General features: G+C 42.0%; 1 protein-coding gene across 1 annotated transcript in view; it reads left to right on the forward strand.

Moving 5' to 3' along the window:
• Positions 1-20,315, forward strand: part of DNAAF11 (dynein axonemal assembly factor 11) — a 108,650-nt gene that overhangs the window by 43,154 nt on the left and 45,181 nt on the right. Inside the window, exons 5-6 of the mRNA XM_036890566.2 lie at positions 6,627-6,856; positions 17,850-18,038. Of these exons, the coding sequence (XP_036746461.2) occupies positions 6,627-6,856; positions 17,850-18,038 (419 nt within the window). The remainder of the gene's footprint in view (positions 1-6,626; positions 6,857-17,849; positions 18,039-20,315) is intronic.

Consider the following 20,315-nt stretch of genomic DNA (forward strand, 5'->3'; position numbering starts at 1 on the left):
GCCAAATTAGGCTTTGATCCTCTGTATAAACACAAACAGGCCCTTTGCCTACACTTTTATATGCCCTTTATATCATTGTGTAGAACTCATTGGAGGTCACCACACAGGAACTGCTTTTTTTTTTTTTTGATCATTAATCTACACTTACATGATGAATACTTTGTTTACTAGGCTCTCCCCTATACCAGGTCCCCCCTATAAACCCCTTTACAGTCACTGTCCATCAGCATAGCAAAATGTTGTAGAATCACTACTTGTCTTCTCTGTGTTGTACAGCCCTCCCCTTTCTCCCACCCCCAATGCATGCTAATCTTAATGCCCCCCTTCTTCTTCACCCCCCTTATCCCTCCCTACCCACCCATCCTCCCCAGTCCCTTTCCCTTTGGCACCTGTTAGTCCATTCTTGAGTTCTGTGATTCTGCTGCTGTTTTGTTCCTTCAGTTTTTCCTTTGTTCTTATATTCCACAGATGAGTGAAATCATTGGTATTTCTCTTTCTCCACTTGGCTTGTTTCACTGAGCATAATACCCTCCAGCTCCATCCATGTTGCTGCAAATGGTTGGATTTGCCCTTTTCTTATGGCTGAGTAGTATTCCATTGTGTATATGTACCACATCTTCTTTATCCATTCATCTATCGATGGACATTTAGGTTGCTTCCAATTCTTGGCTATTGTAAATAGTGCTGCGATATACATAGGGGTGCATTGGTCTTTCTCAAAGTTGATTGCTGCATTCTTAGGGTAAATTCCTAGGAGTGCAATTCCTGGGTCAAATGGTAAGTCTGTTTTGAGCATTTTGATGTACCTCCATACTTCTTTCCACAATGGTTGAACTAATTTACATTCCCACCAGCAGTGTAGGAGGGTTCCCCTTTCTCCACAGCCTCGCCAACATTTGTTGTTGTTTGTCTTTTGGATGGCAGCCATCCTTACTGGTGTGAGGTGATACCTCATTGTAGTTTTAATTTGTATTTCTCTGATAATTAGCGATGTGGAGCATCTTTTCATGTGTCTGCTGGCCATCTGTATTTCTTTTTTGGAGAACTGTCTCTTCAGTTCCTCTGCCCATTTTTTAATTGGGTTATTTGTTTTCTGTTTGTTGAGTTGGGTGAGCTCTTTATATATTCTGGACGTCAAGCCTTTATCGGATGTGTCATTTTCAACTATATTCTCCCATACTGTAGGGTTCCTTTTTGTTCTATTGATGGTGTCTTTTGCTGTACAGAAGCTTTTCAGCTTAATATAGTCCCACTTACTCATTTTTGCTGTTGTTTTCCTTGCCCGGGGAGATATGTTCAAGAAGAGGTCACTCATGTTTATGTCTAAGAGGTTTGTGCCTATGTTTTCTTCCAAGAGTTTAATGGTTTCATGGCTTACATTCAGGTCTTTGATCCATTTTGAGTTTACTTTTGTATATGGGGTTAGACAATGGTCCAGTTTCATTCTCCTACATGTAGCTGTCCAGTTTTGCCAGCACCACCTGTTGAAGAGACTGTCATTTCGCCATTGTATGTCCATGGCTCCTTTATCAAATATTAATTGACCATATATGTCTGGGTTAATGTCTGGATTCTCTAGTCTGTTCCATTGGTCTGTGGCTCTGCTCTTGTGCCAGTACCAAATTATCTTGATTACTATGGCTTTATAGTAGAGCTTGAAGTTGGGGAGTGAGATCCCCCCTACTTTATTCTTCTTTCTCAGGATTGCTTTGGCTATTCGGGGTCTTTGGTGTTTCCATATGTATTTTTGAATTATTTGTTCCAGTTCATTGAAGAATGTTGCTGGTAGTTTCATAGGGTTTGCATCAAATCTGTATATTGCTTTGGGCAGGATGGCCATTTTGACGATATTAATTCTTCCTAGCCACGAGCATGGGATGAGTTTCCATCTGTTAGTGTCCCCTTTAATTTCTCTTAAGAGTGACTTGTAGTTTTCAGAGTATAAGTCTTTCACTTCTTTGGTTAGGTTTATTCCTAGGTATTTTTTTTTTGATGCAATTGTGAATGGAGTTGTTTTCCTGATTTCTCTTTCTGTTGGTTCATTCTTAGTGTATAGGAAAGCCACAGATTTCTGTGTGTTGATTTTGTATCCTGCAACTTTGCTGTATTCCGATATCAGTTCTAGTAGTTTTGGGGTTGAGTCTTTAGGTTTTTTTTATGTACATTATCATGTCATCTGCAAATAGTGACAGTCTAACTTCTTCTTTACCAATCTGGATTCCTTGTATTTCTTTGTTTTGTCTGATTGCCGTGGCTAGGACCTTCAGTACTATGTTAAATAACAGTGGGTAGAGTGGGCAATCCTGTCTAGTTCCCGATCTCAGAGAAAATGCTTTCAGCTTCTCGCTGTTCAATATAATGTTGGCTGTGGGTTTATCATAGATGGCCTGTATTATGTTGAGGTACTTGCTCTATTCCCATTTTGCTGAGAGTTTTTATCATGAATGGACGTTGAACTTTGTCAAATGCTTTTTCAGCATCTATGGAGATGATCTTGTGGTTTTTGTCTTTCTTTCTGTTGATGTGGTGGATGATGTTGATGGACTTTCGAATGTTGTGCCATCCTTGCATCCCTGGGATGAATCCCACTTGGTCATGGTGTATGATCCTTTTGACGTATTTTTGAATTCGGTTTGCTAATATTTTGTTGAGTATTTTTGCATCTATGTTCATCAGGGATATTGGTCTGTAGTTTTCTTTTTTGGTGGGGTCTTTGCCTGGTTTTGGTATTAGGGTGATGTTAGCTTCATAGAATGAGTTTGGGAGTATCCCCTCCTCCTCTATTTTTTGGAAAACTTTAAGGAGAATGGGTATTATGTCTTCCCTGTATGTCTGATAAAATTCCGAGGTAAATCCATCTGGCCAGGGGGTTTTGTTCTTTGGTAGTTTTTTGATTACCGTTTCAATTTCTTTGCTGGTAATTGGTCTGTTTAGATTTTCTGTTTGTTTCTGGATCAGTCTTGGAAGGTTGTATTTTTCTAGGAAGTTGTCCATTTCTCCTAGGTTTCCCAGCTTGTTAGCATATAGGTTTTCATAGTATTCTCTAATAATTCTTTGTATCTCTGTGGGGTCCGTCATGATTTTTCCTTTCTCGATTCTGATACTGTTGATTTGTGTTGACTCTCTTTTCTTCTTAATAAGTCTGGCTAGAGGCTTATCTATTTTGTTTATTTTCTCGAAGAACCAGCTCTTGGTTTCATTGATTTTTGCTGTTGTTTTATTCTTCTCAATTTTATGTATTTCTTCTCTGATCTTTATTATGTCCCTCCTTCTGCTGACCTTAGGCCTCATTTGTTCTTCTTTTTCCGATTTCGATAATTGTGACATTAGACCATTCATTTGGGATTTATCTTCCTTTTTTAAATATGCTTGGATTGCTATATACTTTCCTCTTAAGACTGCTTTTGCTGTGTCCCACAGAAGTTGGGGCTTAGTGTTGTTGTCATTTGTTTCCATGTATTGCTGGATCTCCATTTTGATTTGGTCATTGATCCATTGATTATTTAGGAGCGTGTTGTTAAGCCTCCATGTGTTTGTGAGCCTTTTTGCTTTCTTTGTACAGTTTATTTCTAGTTTTATGCCTTTGTGGTCTGAAAAGTTGGTTGGTAGGATTTCAATCTTTTGGAATTTACTGAGGCTCTTTTTGTGGCCTAGTATTTGGTCTATTCTGGAGAATGTTCCATGTGCACTTGAGAAGAATGTGTATCCTGCTGCTTTTGGATGTAGAGTTCTATAGATGTCTATTAGGTCCATCTGCTCTACTGTGTTGTTCAGTGCTTCCGTGTCCTTACTTATTTTCTGCCCAGTGGATCTATCCTTTGGGGTGAGTGGTGTGTTGAAGTCTCTAGAATGAATGCATTGCAGTCTATTTCCCCCTTTAGTTCTGTTAGTATTTGTTTCACATATGCTGGTGCTCCTGTGTTGGGTGCATATATATTTAGAATGGTTATATCCTCTTGTTGGACTGAGCCCTTTATCATTATGTAGTGTCCTTCTTTATCTCTTGTTACTTTCTTTGTTTTGAAGTCTATTTTGTCTGATATTAGTACTGCAACCCCTGCTTTCTTCTCACTGTTGTTTGCCTGAAATATGTTTTTCCATCCCTTGACTTTTAGTCTGTGCATGTCTTTGGGTTTGAGGTGAGTTTCTTGTAAGCAGCATATGGATGTGTCTTGCTTTTTTATCCATTCTATTACTCTGTGTCTTTTGATTGGTGCATTCAGTCCATTTACATTTAGGGTGACTATTGAAAGATATGTATTTATTGCCATTGCAGGCTTTAAATTCATGGTTACCAAAGGTTCAAGGTTAGCCTCTTTAGTATCTTACTGCCTAACTTAGCTCGCTTATTGAGCTGTTATATACACTGTCTGGAGATTCTTTTCCTCTCTCCCTTCTTATTCCTCCTCCTCCTTTCTTCATATGTTGGGTGTTTTGTTCTGTGCTCTTTTTAGGAGTGCTCCCATCTAGAGCAGTCCCTGTAAGATGTCCTGTAGAGGTGGTTTGTGGGAAGCAAATTCCCTCAGCTTTTGCTTGTCTGGGAATTCTTTAATCCCGCCGTCATATTTAAATGATAGTCGTGCTGGATACAGTATCCTTGGTTCAAGGCCCTTCTGTTTCATTGCATTAAATATATCATGCCATTCTCTTCTGGCCTGTAGGGTTTCTGTTGAGAAGTCTGATGTTAGCCTGATGGGTTTTCCTTTATAGGTGACCTTTTTCTCTCTAGCTGCCTTTAAAACTCTTTCCTTGTCCTTGATCTTTGCCATTTTAATTATTATGTGTCTTGGTGTTGTCCTCCTTGGGTCCTTTCTGTTGGGTGTTCTGTGTATTTCCGTGGTCTGTTCGATTATTTCCTCCCCCAGTTTGGGGAAGTTTTCAGCATTTATTTCTTCCAAGATACTTTCCATCCCTTTTCCTCTCTCTTCTTCTTCTGGTACCCCTATAATACGGATATTGTTCCTTTTGGATTGGTCACACAGTTCTCTTAATATTGTTTCATTCCTGGTGATCCTTTTATCTCTCTCTGTGTCAGCTTCTATGCGTTCCTGTTCTCTGGTTTCTATTCCATCAATGGCCTCTTGCATCTTATCCATTCTGCTTATAAACCCTTTCAGAGTTTGTTTCATTTCTGCGATCTCCTTTCTGGCATCTGTGATCTCTTTCCGGACTTCATCCCATTTTTCTTGCGTATTTCTCTGCATCTCTGTTAGCATGTTTATGATTCTTATTTTGAATTCTTTGTCAGGGAGACTGGTTAGGTCTGTCTCCTTCTCTGGTGTTGTCTCTGTGATCTTTGTCTGCCTGTAGCTTTGCCTTTTCATGGTGATAGGAATAGTTTGCAGAGCTGGGACGAGTGACGGCTGGAAGGACTTCCCTTCTTGTTGGTTCGTGGCCCTCCTCTCCTGGGAGAACAGCGGCCTCTAGTGGCTTGTGCTGCGCAGCTGCGCGCAGACAGGGTTTCTGCTTCCTGCCCGGCTGCTATGGAGTTAATCTCCGCTGTTGCTGTGGGCGTGGCCTGGCTCGGGCAGCTGCTCCAAAGTGGTGGAGTCGCGTTGGAGCAGGAGCTGCTGGGAGGCTATTTATCTCCGTAAGGGGCCTCCCTGCTCCCTGCACCCCAGGGGATTAGGGTGCCCAGAGATCCCCGGATTCCCTACCTCTGGGTTAAGTGTCCCACCCTGCCCCTTTAAGACTTCCAAAAAGCACCCGCCAAAACAAAACAACGACCACAAAAAAAAAAATAAATAAATAAAATAAGTAAATTTAACTAAATAAATAATTAAATAAATAATGGCCGCTTGTTTTTCTTGATTCTCCGGTGCCAGCCTCAGGCATCTGCTCACCGGTCTTGCTGCCCTGTTTCCCTAGTATTGGGGTCCCTATCCCTTTAAGACTTCCAAAAAGCGCTCACCAAAACAAAACAGCAAAAAAAAAAAAAAAAAAAATTGGCCGCTCGCTTTTCTTATGTCCTCCAGCACCAGGCCTCCGGTGCCTGCTCACTGTTCCTGCTGCCCTGTTTCCCTAGCATCCAGGGCCCCCTGGGCACGCACTGTGTCTGCACTCTGGCCCGGATGGCTGGGGCTGGGTGTTCGGCAGTCCTGGGCTCCGTCTCCCTCCCGCTCTGCCTGCTCTTCTCCTGCCGGGAGCTGGGGGGATGGGCGCTCGGGCCCCGCTGGGCCGGGGCTTGTATCTTACCCTCTTTACGAGGCACTGGGTTCTCGTAGGTGTGCATGTGGTCTGGATGGTGTCCTGTGTCCTCTGGTCTTTATTCTAGGAAGTGTTGTCTTTGTTATTTTTTCTTAGATATATGTGGTTTTGGGAGGAGATTTCCGCTGCTCTACTCACGCTGTCATCTTGGCTCCCTCCAAGACCTACTTATTATTACCAGTAAAGATACCTTATAAAATGTGTTAATTATATGAAATAAATAATTATTAAATCAAAGTTTCTGATATTTCCCATTAATAACTTTGCTTTTAATTCCATATCACTGAGGTGTATTTTTATTATTTCCAAGTTTAAAATATTCCAATCAAACTGTCCTGGGCTCCTTCTCCCTCCCGCTCTGCCTGATTCAAATTGTGACTTTTGAATAATTGCATAATGTTGGTTGTTTTTTATCCAAGTGGTTGGATGGTAGAGAAATAGAGCGTTCAGAAAGGATTCAGGCATTGCAGAATTTTCCAGTAATTGAACAACAAATCAAAGAGCAGGAGAAAGCTTACTGCCTCAAACGCACCAAAGACAAGGAAGAGGCTCAGAGGAAACTGCAAGAGGAGGATAAAAATGAAGACAAGAAGGAGAGAAGCCATCCAGACTTTGAGAAACACTGGTACCCAGACATCAATGCTTCTCGGTATGTAAATTATGAGTTTACTTTTTAGTTAACTTCTGTGAAAAGCAGCAAACTATGTTGTTGTCCCAAGATGACTGAAGAATAAATTAGGATGTGAATTTGGGAGAAGAGTATGAATATCCCATTGTTTATGACAATTTTATGAGGTTTTCCTCTCTTAGAAAAAAAATACCTTTCCAAACTAGCAACTTTAATTTGTATCTAAAATTATCTTCAGACAAATCTCTCTGTAAGATGCACAGGGAAGATGAATTAACAGGTATGCTTTGATTTATAAAATAGGGATATTTTAGAAAAATAAAATGCAAATCACATTATTATAAATTGAATAATTTTCATCGCATCATAAAATGTTATGTTTTGTGAATTACATAATGAATACATTTTTAATGTGATTAGTAAATCCCTAAATTGGTCTTTTTTACAAACATGAATTTTTCATGTTTAATTATTTAAGGAAACTGTAACTGAAGTCCATTGATTTGATTCCATATAGTGAAAGCTTTAAATATTTTGGTAATACACTCTCTTAAACTACTTTAACCTCTTAAAATAATAATTATAAAATATTACAGATATACATACATGTTAAAAAAGTAAATAGACAGCTATAGTTCCACCACACATGTTTGCTTTGGGCCTTTTGTAAAATAACAAAATATCACTGATAGAGTAGAAGCCCTCTAAGAATTTCTCCCCCATCCCATTCCTGGTTTCATCCCCAGGGATATCCACCATCTAAAGTTAGTCTCTGTTTAATATATGTTGATAGCATCCACATTTTTAATATATTTACTATGTAATTATGCCTCCTCAAACAAGAGTAGTTGTGTGTATTTTCTTAGCATGAATGATATCTTTCTACAACTTGGCTTTTCATTTAACATTCTGTTTTTGAGACTTATGCATATGAAGGCATGTAGAACTACTTCATTCATTCAAAGTATAGAATAACATTCCATTGGGTGAATAAGTTACAGTTTAACTCAGAGGTGATATTCAGAATATGTAACAGCTAGTCATTCACTGGCCCTGACCAATCAGAATACACAGCAGCTCTAACAACTCACCTGGCCCTCCTAGGGGTGTCATGGTACACCCATCCTTCTTTCTGTGGTCATTTAGGTTGTTTTCCTTCTTTCACTTTCTCAGACAACGGTGCTCACATGTTTTTGTGCAGGTGTGAAATTGAGCAGTGACATTGCCACATCATCAATTGTGAACATCTTTTTAACTTCATATGCATTGCCCATTTGTCTTCTAAAGTACAGTACATTTGACCCTTGAACAACACAGGGGTTGGGGTGCTGACCCCCTGTGCAGTCAAAATCCATGTATAACTTTTGACTGCCCCAAAGTGTAACTACTGACAGCTTACTGTTGACCAGAAACTTTTCCATAACACAATCAGAAACACATATTTTGTATGTTATATGTATTATACACTGTATTATAATAAACCAAGCTAGAGAAGAAAATATTTTTTTCAAGTGGTTGCAAATCTCCCCCAAATCTTCCAATATTTGAGAACTAAAAAATTTTAATTTGAAAAATTTGAGAAAATCTACATATAAGTGTTTGTGCTGTTCAAAACTGTGTTGTTTAAGGGTCAACTGTAATTTACACTCATATATCAATAGTAGAGGAAAGTTCCTAATCTTTGCTAATGCTAGAAAATAAGATATTTTAAAACATTGGTAAGTCAAGTTGGTTGTTAAATAGCACCTAATATTTTGCTTAATTTGCATTTCTAGAATTACTAATGAGTTTTAGTATCTTAAGTATCTTCTGTATGTATTGGGCTATTTAGATTTCTTCTGTTCAAATCCTCTCCCTATTTTAAATAAATTGTAAGGGTTTTTTAAATTGATTTTTAGTTCTTTTATACTCTAGATGCAAATTCTTTAGTTATATGCTTTACAAATATCTTCTCCCAGCTTTTGATATGTCATTAATTTTAATAAAGCCATCTGTTTATAGAATTCAAAAACAGTATTGCAGTTAAAGTAATTTTTGTACTTTTTTGGTCTTGTTTAGGACATTTTTCATTACCCAGCATTGTATCTATTTATCTGGAATTAACCTTTGGCCACAGTGTGGGCAGAGTACTGATCATGGCCCATACAGTCAGCTGATTGTCTCAGCCCCATTCATTACAGTGCTCTTCTCCCACTGATCGGTAACACCATCCTTGTCTCTATTCACATACTAAGGGAGCACCTCCACGTGGTGTGAACTTCCATGGATTTATGGTAACTCTTGGCATTGTGTAGGAGATATTCTCATTTTTCAAAATTATCTTGACTATTCTTAGTTCTTTACTTTTCTGCAAGAATTTTCAAATCTACTATTCAAATTCCTCAAACATCCCTCCTGTAATTTTGATTGGAATTTAATTTAATTTATATGTTAATTAAGGGAAAGCTGATATCTTCATGACATTGATTCTTTGCTTGTTGAACTTTGGAATATGTCTGTTTATTTAGACCTTCGTCGGAGTCCTTCAATAAGGTTTTATAATTTTCTCTATAAAGGTCTTATACCATCTTTTATTAGACTTATTTCTAAGTATCTTGTAGAACAGGATTTAAAAAATAGCCTTGTAATTAGTTCTTGCTGTTGTATACTGATATTGTATAAGCAATCTTGCTGACCTTTTTAAAAAGATGCATTAGTCTGTAGATTAGCCTATGTTTTCTATGTAGAAAAACACACTTTTTTTTAATAAACAGCAACTTTAAAAAAATTTCCAATCCTTCTGCCTGTGTTTTATGTTTTCTTTATGGTGCTTGCTAAGACCTCCAGGATGGGGTGGAATAGCAGCAGTGAGAACAGGTTTCTGTATTCTAACTTCAAAAGAAATGCTTCCAATTTCTCATCACTGAGTATATAGTGTTTGCTGTGAGGTTTTGGTAGAGTTAAGTAAGTTTCCCTTTTTTCCAAGTTGATAAAGAGCTTTTATTATCACAGATACTGGGTTTTATTATATGCTTCTTTTGTATCTATTGAGACAATTACATTTTTCTGTTCTTGTGTTGAATCACATTAATAGATTTTCCAATGTTAAACCCTTCTTGATTTTGAGAATAAACTAACTTTGTTCATGATATATTTTAATGCATTGCTGCATTCATTTTGTTAGTATTTTATTTATAATGCTTATACCTATGTTCATAAATGAATTTATGCTGCAATAAACACTTTCATTCTATTTTTTCTGTTGTTTTGTATCAGATTTCTAATAGGTACATAAAATGGGTTTGGAATCATTTCCTAGTTTTGGTTTATGAAAGTTTACAAGGGTTTAAAATGATCTGCTCCTTGCATTCTAGTGGAAGCACACAGCTGGACTTCTTGCAGGGGCCAACTTGCTAGTTGGTCCTTCAACTAGTGGGGATGGAGGAAATGAGCAATGAAGTCCGTGTCTGTTTCCCCATGCACAACCCAGTCTTAGTTGTTTGAGGGGAGAAGGGCTTGGAGAGGGATGTGAAAGGCTTTGATTTGGATGTAAGTCTGAAGTTTATTTGAACTGCAGGCCTTTTAATACTTGAAAGTCAATGTTTGCGGAGATAAGACTGTTCTTGGAAGTGACCACAGGGCCGTGGGATCTGCTCGTGAGCAGAAGGAGAGTTTGTGAGAGGGCAGATTTGAAAGAAGGGTTGATAAGAAATTTTTTGTTGTTGTTTGTTCCTAATGAGCTCATCAATTCATTAACCAGCTCTGTAGATTTATGCAATTTACATCGAAGACTTATGTTATTTAGCTGATATGTTTATAGTTTTCTTAAGTATAATTATTTTTTTTAGATTGCAGAAGGTAAAAGTGAACCTGAAGGGCCCCCACCCATAAGATGGCGAACCTCCTGCTTCTCTTCCGGGTCCTCAGTTCCCACTGGCGCCACCTGAACCCCAATCACCCCTTGCCCCCCTAATCCCAGCACCTAGCCAATAGCCACCAGCCCCATAGAAGTGACACCACAATCACCACATGCCCCTTCCTATATAACCCAGCACCTTTCCCTAATAAAGCAGAATTCTCCGGTGAATTGCTGCTGTGTGTCGCTCCCTTCCTTTCATTGGTGCTGAAACCCGGGAGACAGGACACCCCAACTGGGCCCCGTCTTCCCCCGACACCAGCAGCAGCTTGCCCTCGTCCTCTTTTTCTGGCGCTGGCTCCTCACACTCACCACTCCTCTCTGGCCTTTGGGTAAGTTTTCCCCCGGAGTGGGCCGCTCTTCCCCGACGAGGAGGGAACTCTCCCCGCCTCAGGCCTTCACGGCTGCGGCGGACGCTCAGGCCCCCCTCCAACAGCCATAAACGGGGTGACTCCTTTGTGGATGAGAACGCTCCCTTTCCCCTCCCCCCCGTTCCTTCCGCCGAAAATTCCTTCCGCCGAAAACTCCTAGTACTAGGTTCCTTGGACTCCGGCACTCTGCCTTCTTAGAGAAGCCTGGGTGACGACCCACACTTCCTGAGAAACCGACTCGTATACGAGTTTCCGCAGACCCCCAGGGATCATCGGGGACGCCCTTTGTCTCCGTGCCGTCTGCTCCCAGTCCAGGGTCTCCGTTCGTCTTCCCGTTTGTCTCCTTCTCTGTCCTTTAGCCATGGGAGCCTCCTCATCCCTCCCTGGAAGCTCACCTCCTGAATGCCTGCTCAGGCATCTAGCCACCCTCTCCCTGACGCCTGATATAAAACCAAAACTTCTCCGTAAATACTGCTCCCAAGATTGGCCGACATGCCCCCCAGACAATCACAACCAATGGCCGGCAGGGGGAGCTCTTGATCCTGACGTCACTCGCGATCTCTTTAACTACTGCCAGCGCCTGAAAAGATGGAAGGAGATTCCCTACACCGAAGCTTTCCGCCTCCTCCCCCCACCTCCCCCCAAGTTCTCCCAGCCTGCGAGCCGTCTCCCCCACAGAAGCCTCCCGTTCACTCCCTTCCCCCTCCTCGCCTACAACAGCCCCTCCCCCTTCCTCCACCACCATCTCCTCCCCCACCTCACCCCCCTGCACATCAAGCCTGAGCCTTTCAGCCCCCCTCTAACTAAGTCCCAGGAGCCTCCTCCATCTTTGCCCCCATCACCTGTTTCTCCCCCACAGACTGAGCCAGAACCCTTCAGTCCCCCACCGCCGTGGGTCTCGACTCTCGAGATATCTTCACCTGCTGCTTAATAGCAGGTCTGAAAAAGGCAGTTTGTAAACAGTCAATTTTCAGAAGCTCTAAGACATGTCCTTATAACATACTTCCTAGCTCAAAGCTACCCCGACATTAAAGCTAAACTCAAAAAGTTAGAACAGGGCCCTGCTACCCACAGACTGAGATCCTAACAGTGGCCTTTAAAGTCTTCCATAACCAGGAGGAGGAGAAAGAACGCCGTAAACAAAAGGCTGATCAGGCCAATTTCCAAATGTTGGCCCAGCTGATAAAACCACAACCTGGGCGCCCCTCTACAAACAAGCCCCCCCCCCAGGAGCTTGTTTCAAGTGCAGACAAGAGGGACATTGGTCAAGGGCGTGCCCCTCCCCCAGATCCCCTACCACCCCATGCCCCAGATGCCACAAAAAGGGCCACTGGGGGTCTGATTGCCCAGCCACCCAAAGGGGAGGCTGGACGAACAACCCCCATCCTAAGCCCGCCGTAGTGGGGCTGGCAGAAGAAGATTGACAGGGCTCAGGGCTTCTCGCCCAACCATTTCCATCACCAAACAGGAGCCCAGGGTTACTCTAATAGTAGACGGTGGCCCCATCTCCTTCCTCCTGGATACAGGAGCCACCTTCTCAGTCTTGCGGGAATACCGGGGCCCTACCACGCCTGCCATTACTCCTATAGTCGGGGTAGGAGGTAAACAGATTTTCCCATTAAAACCCCCCCCGTTTTATGCACAATCCAAGACAATCCCATACATTTCTCCCACTCCTTCCTGGTTATGCCCTAGTGTCCCATCCCTTTACTAAGATGGGACATCCTTTCTCTCCTCCATGTTTCCATAACTAATCCACTCCCACAGCCCCCAGTACTCCCCTTCTGATGGCCCTCATAGCCGACGACCCCCCTCTACCCAATGAAAGCTCCAGTTCTGCCCTCATACACCCTGTAAATCCCAGAGTTTGGGACATTACAAGCCCCTCCGTGGCTCTATGTCCTCCTACCTCTATCAAATTACGTGACCCCTCTCAGTATGTCTGTCAGGCCCAATACCCCCTAACCACTTCAGCCCTCATAGGCCTCCAACCCATCATTCAAGATCTTTTAAACAAAAATTACCTCAGAACCACTCACTCCCCATTTAATACCCCCATATTAGCTGTTAAAAAAACCAACGGATCTTTCCGCCTCATCCAAGACCTTCGCCTCATCAACATGGCCATCGTCCCTATCCATCCCTTAGTCCCAAATCCATACACCCTTTTATCGCGGATCCCTGCCTCGGCCTCCCACTTCTCAGTCCTAGATCTCAAGGACACATTTTTTTCTATCCCTCTGGACCCCTCCTCCCAAGATTTTTTCGCCTTCACCTGGACGGACCCATACACAAGACATTCTGAACAACTCACTTGGACAGTTTTGCCACAAGGCTTCCGAGTCCACCTTATTACAATACGTGGACGATCTTCTACTCTGCAGTCCCTCGTGGGAACAGTCTCAACTTGACACTGCCTCCCTACTTAACCTTCTAGCTTCCAGAGGTTACCGGGTATCCCCTGTCAAAGCTCAAATCTCTTCCCCTTCTGTCACTTACCTCGGATTTCTTCTATATCAACAAAGAAAGTCCATTACCTTAGACAGAAAACGGCTCCTCTCTGACCTGCCCGTTCCCAAAACCAAGACAGAAATCCTTTCCTTTCTAGGCCTGGCTGGGTATTTTAGAGCGTGGATCCCTAACTTCTCCCTGTTGTCAAGACCCCTATACGACCTCAGCAAGGGCCCCCCTGAAGAACCATTATCCTCCTCACCCCGACACTCCTTCATTAAGCTCCGTGGAGCCCTTGTGGAAGCCCCAGCTCTCCATCTTCCTGATTTGTCGAAGCCCTTCTCATTATACATTCATGAGAGGTCCAGTCAAGCTCTAGGAGTCCTAGGCCAACATTATGGCCCATCCTTTGCCCCAGTAGCTTATCTTTCCAAGCAATTAGACCCCACAGTTCGGGGATGGGCCCCCTGCCTACGGGCATTAGCCGCTGGACAGCTCTTGCAGAAGGAAGCTCATAAACTGACATTCGGGGCGCCCCTTACCATTCTGTCCCCACATCACCTAAAGGATCTCTTAACCTACAAAAGTTTACAGACTCTCCCTCCCTCCAGACTCCTGACCTTACTGTCCTCTTTCCTCCAAAATCCCGTTCACCCCCTTTGCCATCCATACCCGAGTCATGACTTTTTCCTCCTGTACTGCTCCCTCGCTCTCTCTCGCTTTTTTTCCTCATTCCTATTGTCGACCCTGCCACCCCAGCCTCCTTTGTATGGCGATTCAAAGTCAGACAGACTTACACACAGCATCAAACAAAAATTACTACCCTCATTGCCACATCAGACTGCCCTCTGAAAGGCTGCTCCGAGCCTTTATACCTCCACTTTCCTCCCTCCACCGAAGTGTTCACTAGCAGCTGCCTTTATTCTCCCTACCTCTGCTTCCTCTATGACCAAAAACAAGCCTATTGCAGGCGATGGCCAGACACCTACGGGGGATGTCCTTACTGGTCTTGCATCATTCACTACATGGGTAACTCCCGGTACCCACAGTATTACTCCTCCAACCGTTTCATAAAATATCCCAACAGCTCATTCTCCTTATCAGTCCCAGATCCCTGGAACTCTCAATGGGCCACCGGAGTCACAGCCTCAGTTTACTATGGGGGGTCCTTGACCCCCCACGGTACCTTTCATATCTCTCAAAAGTATGTTCCCTCTCACTCCCTGATCTCTCAAGTTGCATCAGACATCGGACATTCCGAAAAAGTTATTGTCCAAACTCTTGACGGCGCCTCTTCATCTTCTTACCCTCGCTCCTACTCTTGGTTACAGCTCATTCAAGACACCACCATCTTTCTCAACCACACCCTCAACACCGCCAATTGTTTCTTGTGCGCATCACTACAGCGCCCACTGCTGGCCGCCGTGCCCCTTAATATTTCCAACTACTCCTTCCATGCAGAAGGACAACGCTTCCGTCCCCTGGCAGACATACCCCTATGGGAACCGGAATACGCAGATAATCTCACCATCCACCACTGTGTAGGCCCAACCCCTCCCCCCTCCAGCGCACTTCACTGTCTCTCTATCTACACCCCTACCTCCGGCTCTAAGACTTTTACGCAACCAGGTCACTTCTTTTGGTGCAATGGCAGTCTTTTCAACTCACTGCCTCCCAACTCCAATATACCCTGCATTCTCGTCACCCTAATCCCACAGTTTACACTTTACAGCATGGCAGAATTCCTTGAGCTCCAACCTCCTTTGCCCTCGTGCACAAAAAGGGCTGCTTTCCTTCCCATCATGGTCGGTATCTCTTTGACCACCTCAGCCATTGGGGCAGGGTTTTCGGGAGGAGCCTTGGGTCACTCTCTATGGGCAATTAAAGATCTCAACGCCAAACTTGAGGGAGCCCTGACATCCATTGCCGATTCCCTGGCCTCTCTCCAAAGACAGGTCACTTCGCTAGCTAAGGTCACCCTTCAAAACCGGTGGGCCTTAGATCTGCTTACAGCCGAGAAGGGCGGCACCTGCGTCTTCCTTCGGAAGAGTGCTGCTATTACATCAACGAATCCGGCATTGTGGAAACTGACATTACCAAACTCACCGACCTTGCCTCCAGCCCCCACTTTGCTTCCAATTCCAACCCATTCTCTTCAATACTAACAAACCCCCTCCTTACCTGGCTCTGGCCCATTGCAGGTCCTATAATAATCATTCTCCTCGCCTGCCTCTTCTTACCTTGTAAAGTTTATCAAATCCCAAGTCGGTAAAATCTCTAATCAAACTTTCAACCAGCTTTTACTCAGGAACTACCAGCTTTTAGCCACAGAAGATCCCTCACCCTCACGTGACCTCCTCACCACACGCTGAGATGGACCCCTCTCTCCGCCGGAAACTGTTCCTGGAAACAATGGCCGCAGACGCCTGGCTTCTGGCACCCGTATCCTCTTGGCACCATTAGAATCAACAAGTCCTCGACCTCTGGTTACAGGGAACCTTCATTGATTTCCAACCTGAAGAAGTCCACATCTACTCGTCCTTACTGTGGGGAGTCCTATCAACCCTTTCCTCCCAGTCCTCAAGCCTTCACTCCCTTCTCCGCCCCCGTTCAGCAGGAAGCAGTCAGAGAGAAAGCAACGTCCACAACCCCATAGAGGAGAAAGGGGGGAATGAAGGGCCCCCACTCATAAGATGGCGAACCTCCTGCTTCTCTTCCGGGTCCTCGGTTCCCGCCGGCGCCACCTGAAGCCCAATCACCCCTCGCCCCCCTAATCCCAGCACCTAGCCAATACCCACCAGCCCCTTAGAAGTAACACCACAATCACCCCATGCCCCTTCCTATATAACCCAGCACCTTTCCCTAATAAAGCGGAATTCTCCGGTGAATTGCTGCTGTGTGTCGCTCCTTTCCTTTCAGAACCAATCAGTCACTTTACAGCAATAAAAGACTTCTTTTAAATGAGAATGTAACCAATTATTTCAGTAATTATTAGCTAGAAGATTGTAGAATATCACAGATCCCCTTAATAGATTCCTTTTTCAACACCATGAAGTACTACAGCTATGTGGCGAAGCACTGGTTTTCAGTCACTTGTGTTATTATGCTCATTAACCATCTATTTGCATTTCATAGTATGTAAAAACTCTAAGCAGAATCTTACTCTGTGTTCTGTTTACATTATTTAAATTTCATGATAGAGTATTTTTGGTTCTTCTCTTCAAAAAGCATCTTATTCAAGAGCCAACTAAGTGAGCCTTTTGTCTCATTTCATTTTGGTAAGGACAAGAACAAAATCTAACATTTAATAAGTACTTACTATTTGCCGTTCTTGGTACTAAAGGCTTTGTGTGGGTTTTCTCATTAATGTCATGAAATATTTACTCATAATAGAGTATATATTCTAGGGAGAGGAGAGGGGAGAAAGGTTTACTATTTGAATGATGGCATTTTTCTCTTTGCTAGAATAGAATCTCTTGAAAGTAGAGTGAGTGTCTGTCCTGACCAGGGTCACATCTTTTGTGCTGGCGTGCGGAAGATGCTTGCTAAATATTTCTTGAATCTATGTTGAACTAGTTTTGAGTATCTCATATAATATCTATTTGATATCATATAGAGACATCATTTTAATTCTCTGATAACCCACAAAACATGAATCAAAAAGAGAACACAACACTGTTATCATATAAAACTATAAATTCAGAAGTTATCCATAAAAAGAGTAGGCAGAGGCCATATTATGGGAGATCTCATATGTCCCACTAGAAAATATTGGGGATGAAGAACCATTAAAGAACCTGGCAATAATATGATCCAGTTTGCCTGTTCGAAAGATCCCTCTGGGAGCTTATGAAGGGTGGGACTGAGGAGTGCAGGACTGGTAGTAGGTGATTGCTAAAGCCTAGTGGTCCCTGAGTTTGTCTGCTTGTTAGACAAAATTCCTGCTCCTGCAGGGTATTGTACAACACAGATTCCTGGGGCCCACCCCAAGGCTAGACTTTCTGATGGGAGTCCAGGAAAATAATTTTTATAAAGCTCCCCACGTGACTCACATTAACCCAGTCTGTGCACCCTAGAATCAGATTACTGCAATGCTCCTGGGGATAAATGATGAGGGCCTGCCCTAATGTGGGACAGTAATTTCCTCCAGCTCTGCTCAGATAGGCTCTCTTCAGGCATAGTTTTGTCATTCAAAGGTAAGAAGATAACATAAGAAAAATGTATATGATATTTAAGGGGCAGCACTGAGAACGAGACTTAGACATCATTATGGGTCTCTCTATTCATTCTTTCCTAGCCCACTGTCTGTAGAGAGTGAAGACCTCCAGGCACCAGAAATGCAAGAAGAGGAATGCAGCAAAAAGGAATCAGAGGTCAGCAAAGATGACCTGGAATTCTGGAATAAGCCCTCTCTGTTTACTCCTGAATCTAGATTGGAAACTCTCAGACATATGGAAAAACAACGGAAAGCCCAAGAAAAATCCAGGTATTCTATTTTATTCCCATCATTGAGAATAAGGTGACACTCTCTTTCAGAATGTATTTTCCTGATTGCATATTTTTTTACCCTTTATCTGCATTAAATCTTTGTTAGCCATCACACATAGATTTTGCTTTTTGTAAGCTCAGCTTTTTGTTGAAATGTTTCTGCCAACATTTATCAATATCAAGCTACCTTCTTTAGAATGTTATGAATTATGGCATTTTAGGTAGGGGTTTATTTGTATGTCTTTAGCTTTTTAACAACTTTAAATGTATTAAGCCATAGTATGGTGTGGATTAGAGATACTGTATCATGGTACCAAGAAAAAGGTGGGATGAAGGAGTTCTTTGTATATTAATCTGCAAAATTAACAATCAGAAATTTGTTTCATTAGGCATTATAGTTTCTTTACAACTCTTCTTGGATGTTTAGCAGTATATTTTCACTTTGAATTGCTTAGATACAGTTTGATGATTTATTAGAAGCCAGAATGCTTAAGATACTATTTTCAGAGTAGCTTTTTAAAAGATAGGCTGTCATTGCATTTCATGTCATTGCTTAGAATCACTTAGGAGAATAGTCATGAACTTGGGGATGTGATCTCTTCGCTCTGAAATATGGATGGCAATGACACCAGCGAAACACATGCTCTCTCCCGATGATTACAAACTACGAGCAAGAAACTAAAAGAGTAAAAATCTATTGGACATCTCTGTTTTCATAAAATTTTCTTTATTAGTTAGATAGGGAGGTAGAAAAATTAGAATCAAATTTTATCTAAAATACCTGTTTGTAAAATTCAATGCTTTGTACTCAAACAAGCTGCCCAGTGCTCCAGAAAGCACATTGGAATAACATCAGAACATGTGGGTTCATGTTGCCACTTGGCTGCTTAATCCTTGTGTGATATCAGCAAGTACCTGACTTCTCATCTGTGTCCTCATCTGTTAAACAGGCTTTAGGAGAATCAGGTGGGCCAATAACTGTGGAAGTACCTTACAGACTCAAGAACCTTTTGAAATGGAAATTCTATGTTTTTATATAATATGTAGTATATTTCTGGTATATATACATACACATGTATACACACATTATATTTATATGTGTGTATATGTGTGTATATACATATATAAGATATATACACACATAAATACATAAGCACATATATAAACACATTTATATACACACATAAAATGTACATTTTGTTTTGAGCCTGAAATCTGGAAAACATCCCTCTGTCCCCAACGACCTGAAACGAGGGCAGCCACGTGGGATGAAAGCCCGAGCCGCTCTGTCCGGTGTCTGAGGTCGGCCCCGTGCAGTGGGTTCCCGAGCTGTTTGCCTCTTTTGGATGCCCCTGACCACCCTGGGTCACAGAGAATGATGTAGTTCATGGAAGCATGAACTTGACTGGACCGGAGACCCAGTTTGAGATGCAGGAAAATGTGAATAAATTTACATTTTCTAATAAAGCTGACTGATACAAAATCTGTATTAGAAGAACAATAGAAACCTAAGGCAAAGAACTGCTCCAGTTCTGTTATCTAAATAGATTTGTCCATCTGATCTTCTAGAGCTTGTTCATAGATGCGTTTTTAAGTTTAAATATATTTTCAGTAACATTTTAAATAAATAAAACTTACATCCTACATTTTCTTTCATGTTATTCCATAAATCTTTCCTCCCGTTCCATTTCTTCTCTTCCTGTAGCCGCCTCTTCAGTGTAGTGCATATTAACAGTCTTGGGTCGATCCTGCCAGAACTTTCTTTACTCTCTACAATCACATAAATCATTTCCTCAAATACAGGATTTGGGGTCTTTTTAAAAAACAAAAATAAACATACATTACAGATTTGTTCTCATTATATACATCATGGACACTCTTCTATCACATTTTGGACCAGTAGGTAAAGAGCAAACACACTTTTTAGTAACTGCAAAATATTTCACAGCATGAATATTCAATCATTCCTCCACTGATGGCCACTCACAGTGGTTCCAGGGCTTCACCACTACAGATATGCTGTGATAGGTCCTTATGTAGTGGTATTTTTATTTCTACAGAATAGATTCTACTTAGCATCTTAAAAATTATAATTTTAACTAAAGCAGAAGCTGTATACACAAATGGAGAATTGACAGTTATCTGGGTAAATCATGCATAAAATTGACTCATTTAAATATTCATGGATATTTTATAAAAAGGAGGGGTTTTTTTTCCCTCATTTGAATTATCTGGCAAATTCACTTGGTCACATTTTTGTTTTACAGATATAAAT

Source organism: Manis pentadactyla, chromosome 3, assembly GCF_030020395.1.
Source record: "Manis pentadactyla isolate mManPen7 chromosome 3, mManPen7.hap1, whole genome shotgun sequence".
NCBI classification, from domain to species: Eukaryota; Metazoa; Chordata; class Mammalia; order Pholidota; family Manidae; genus Manis; species Manis pentadactyla.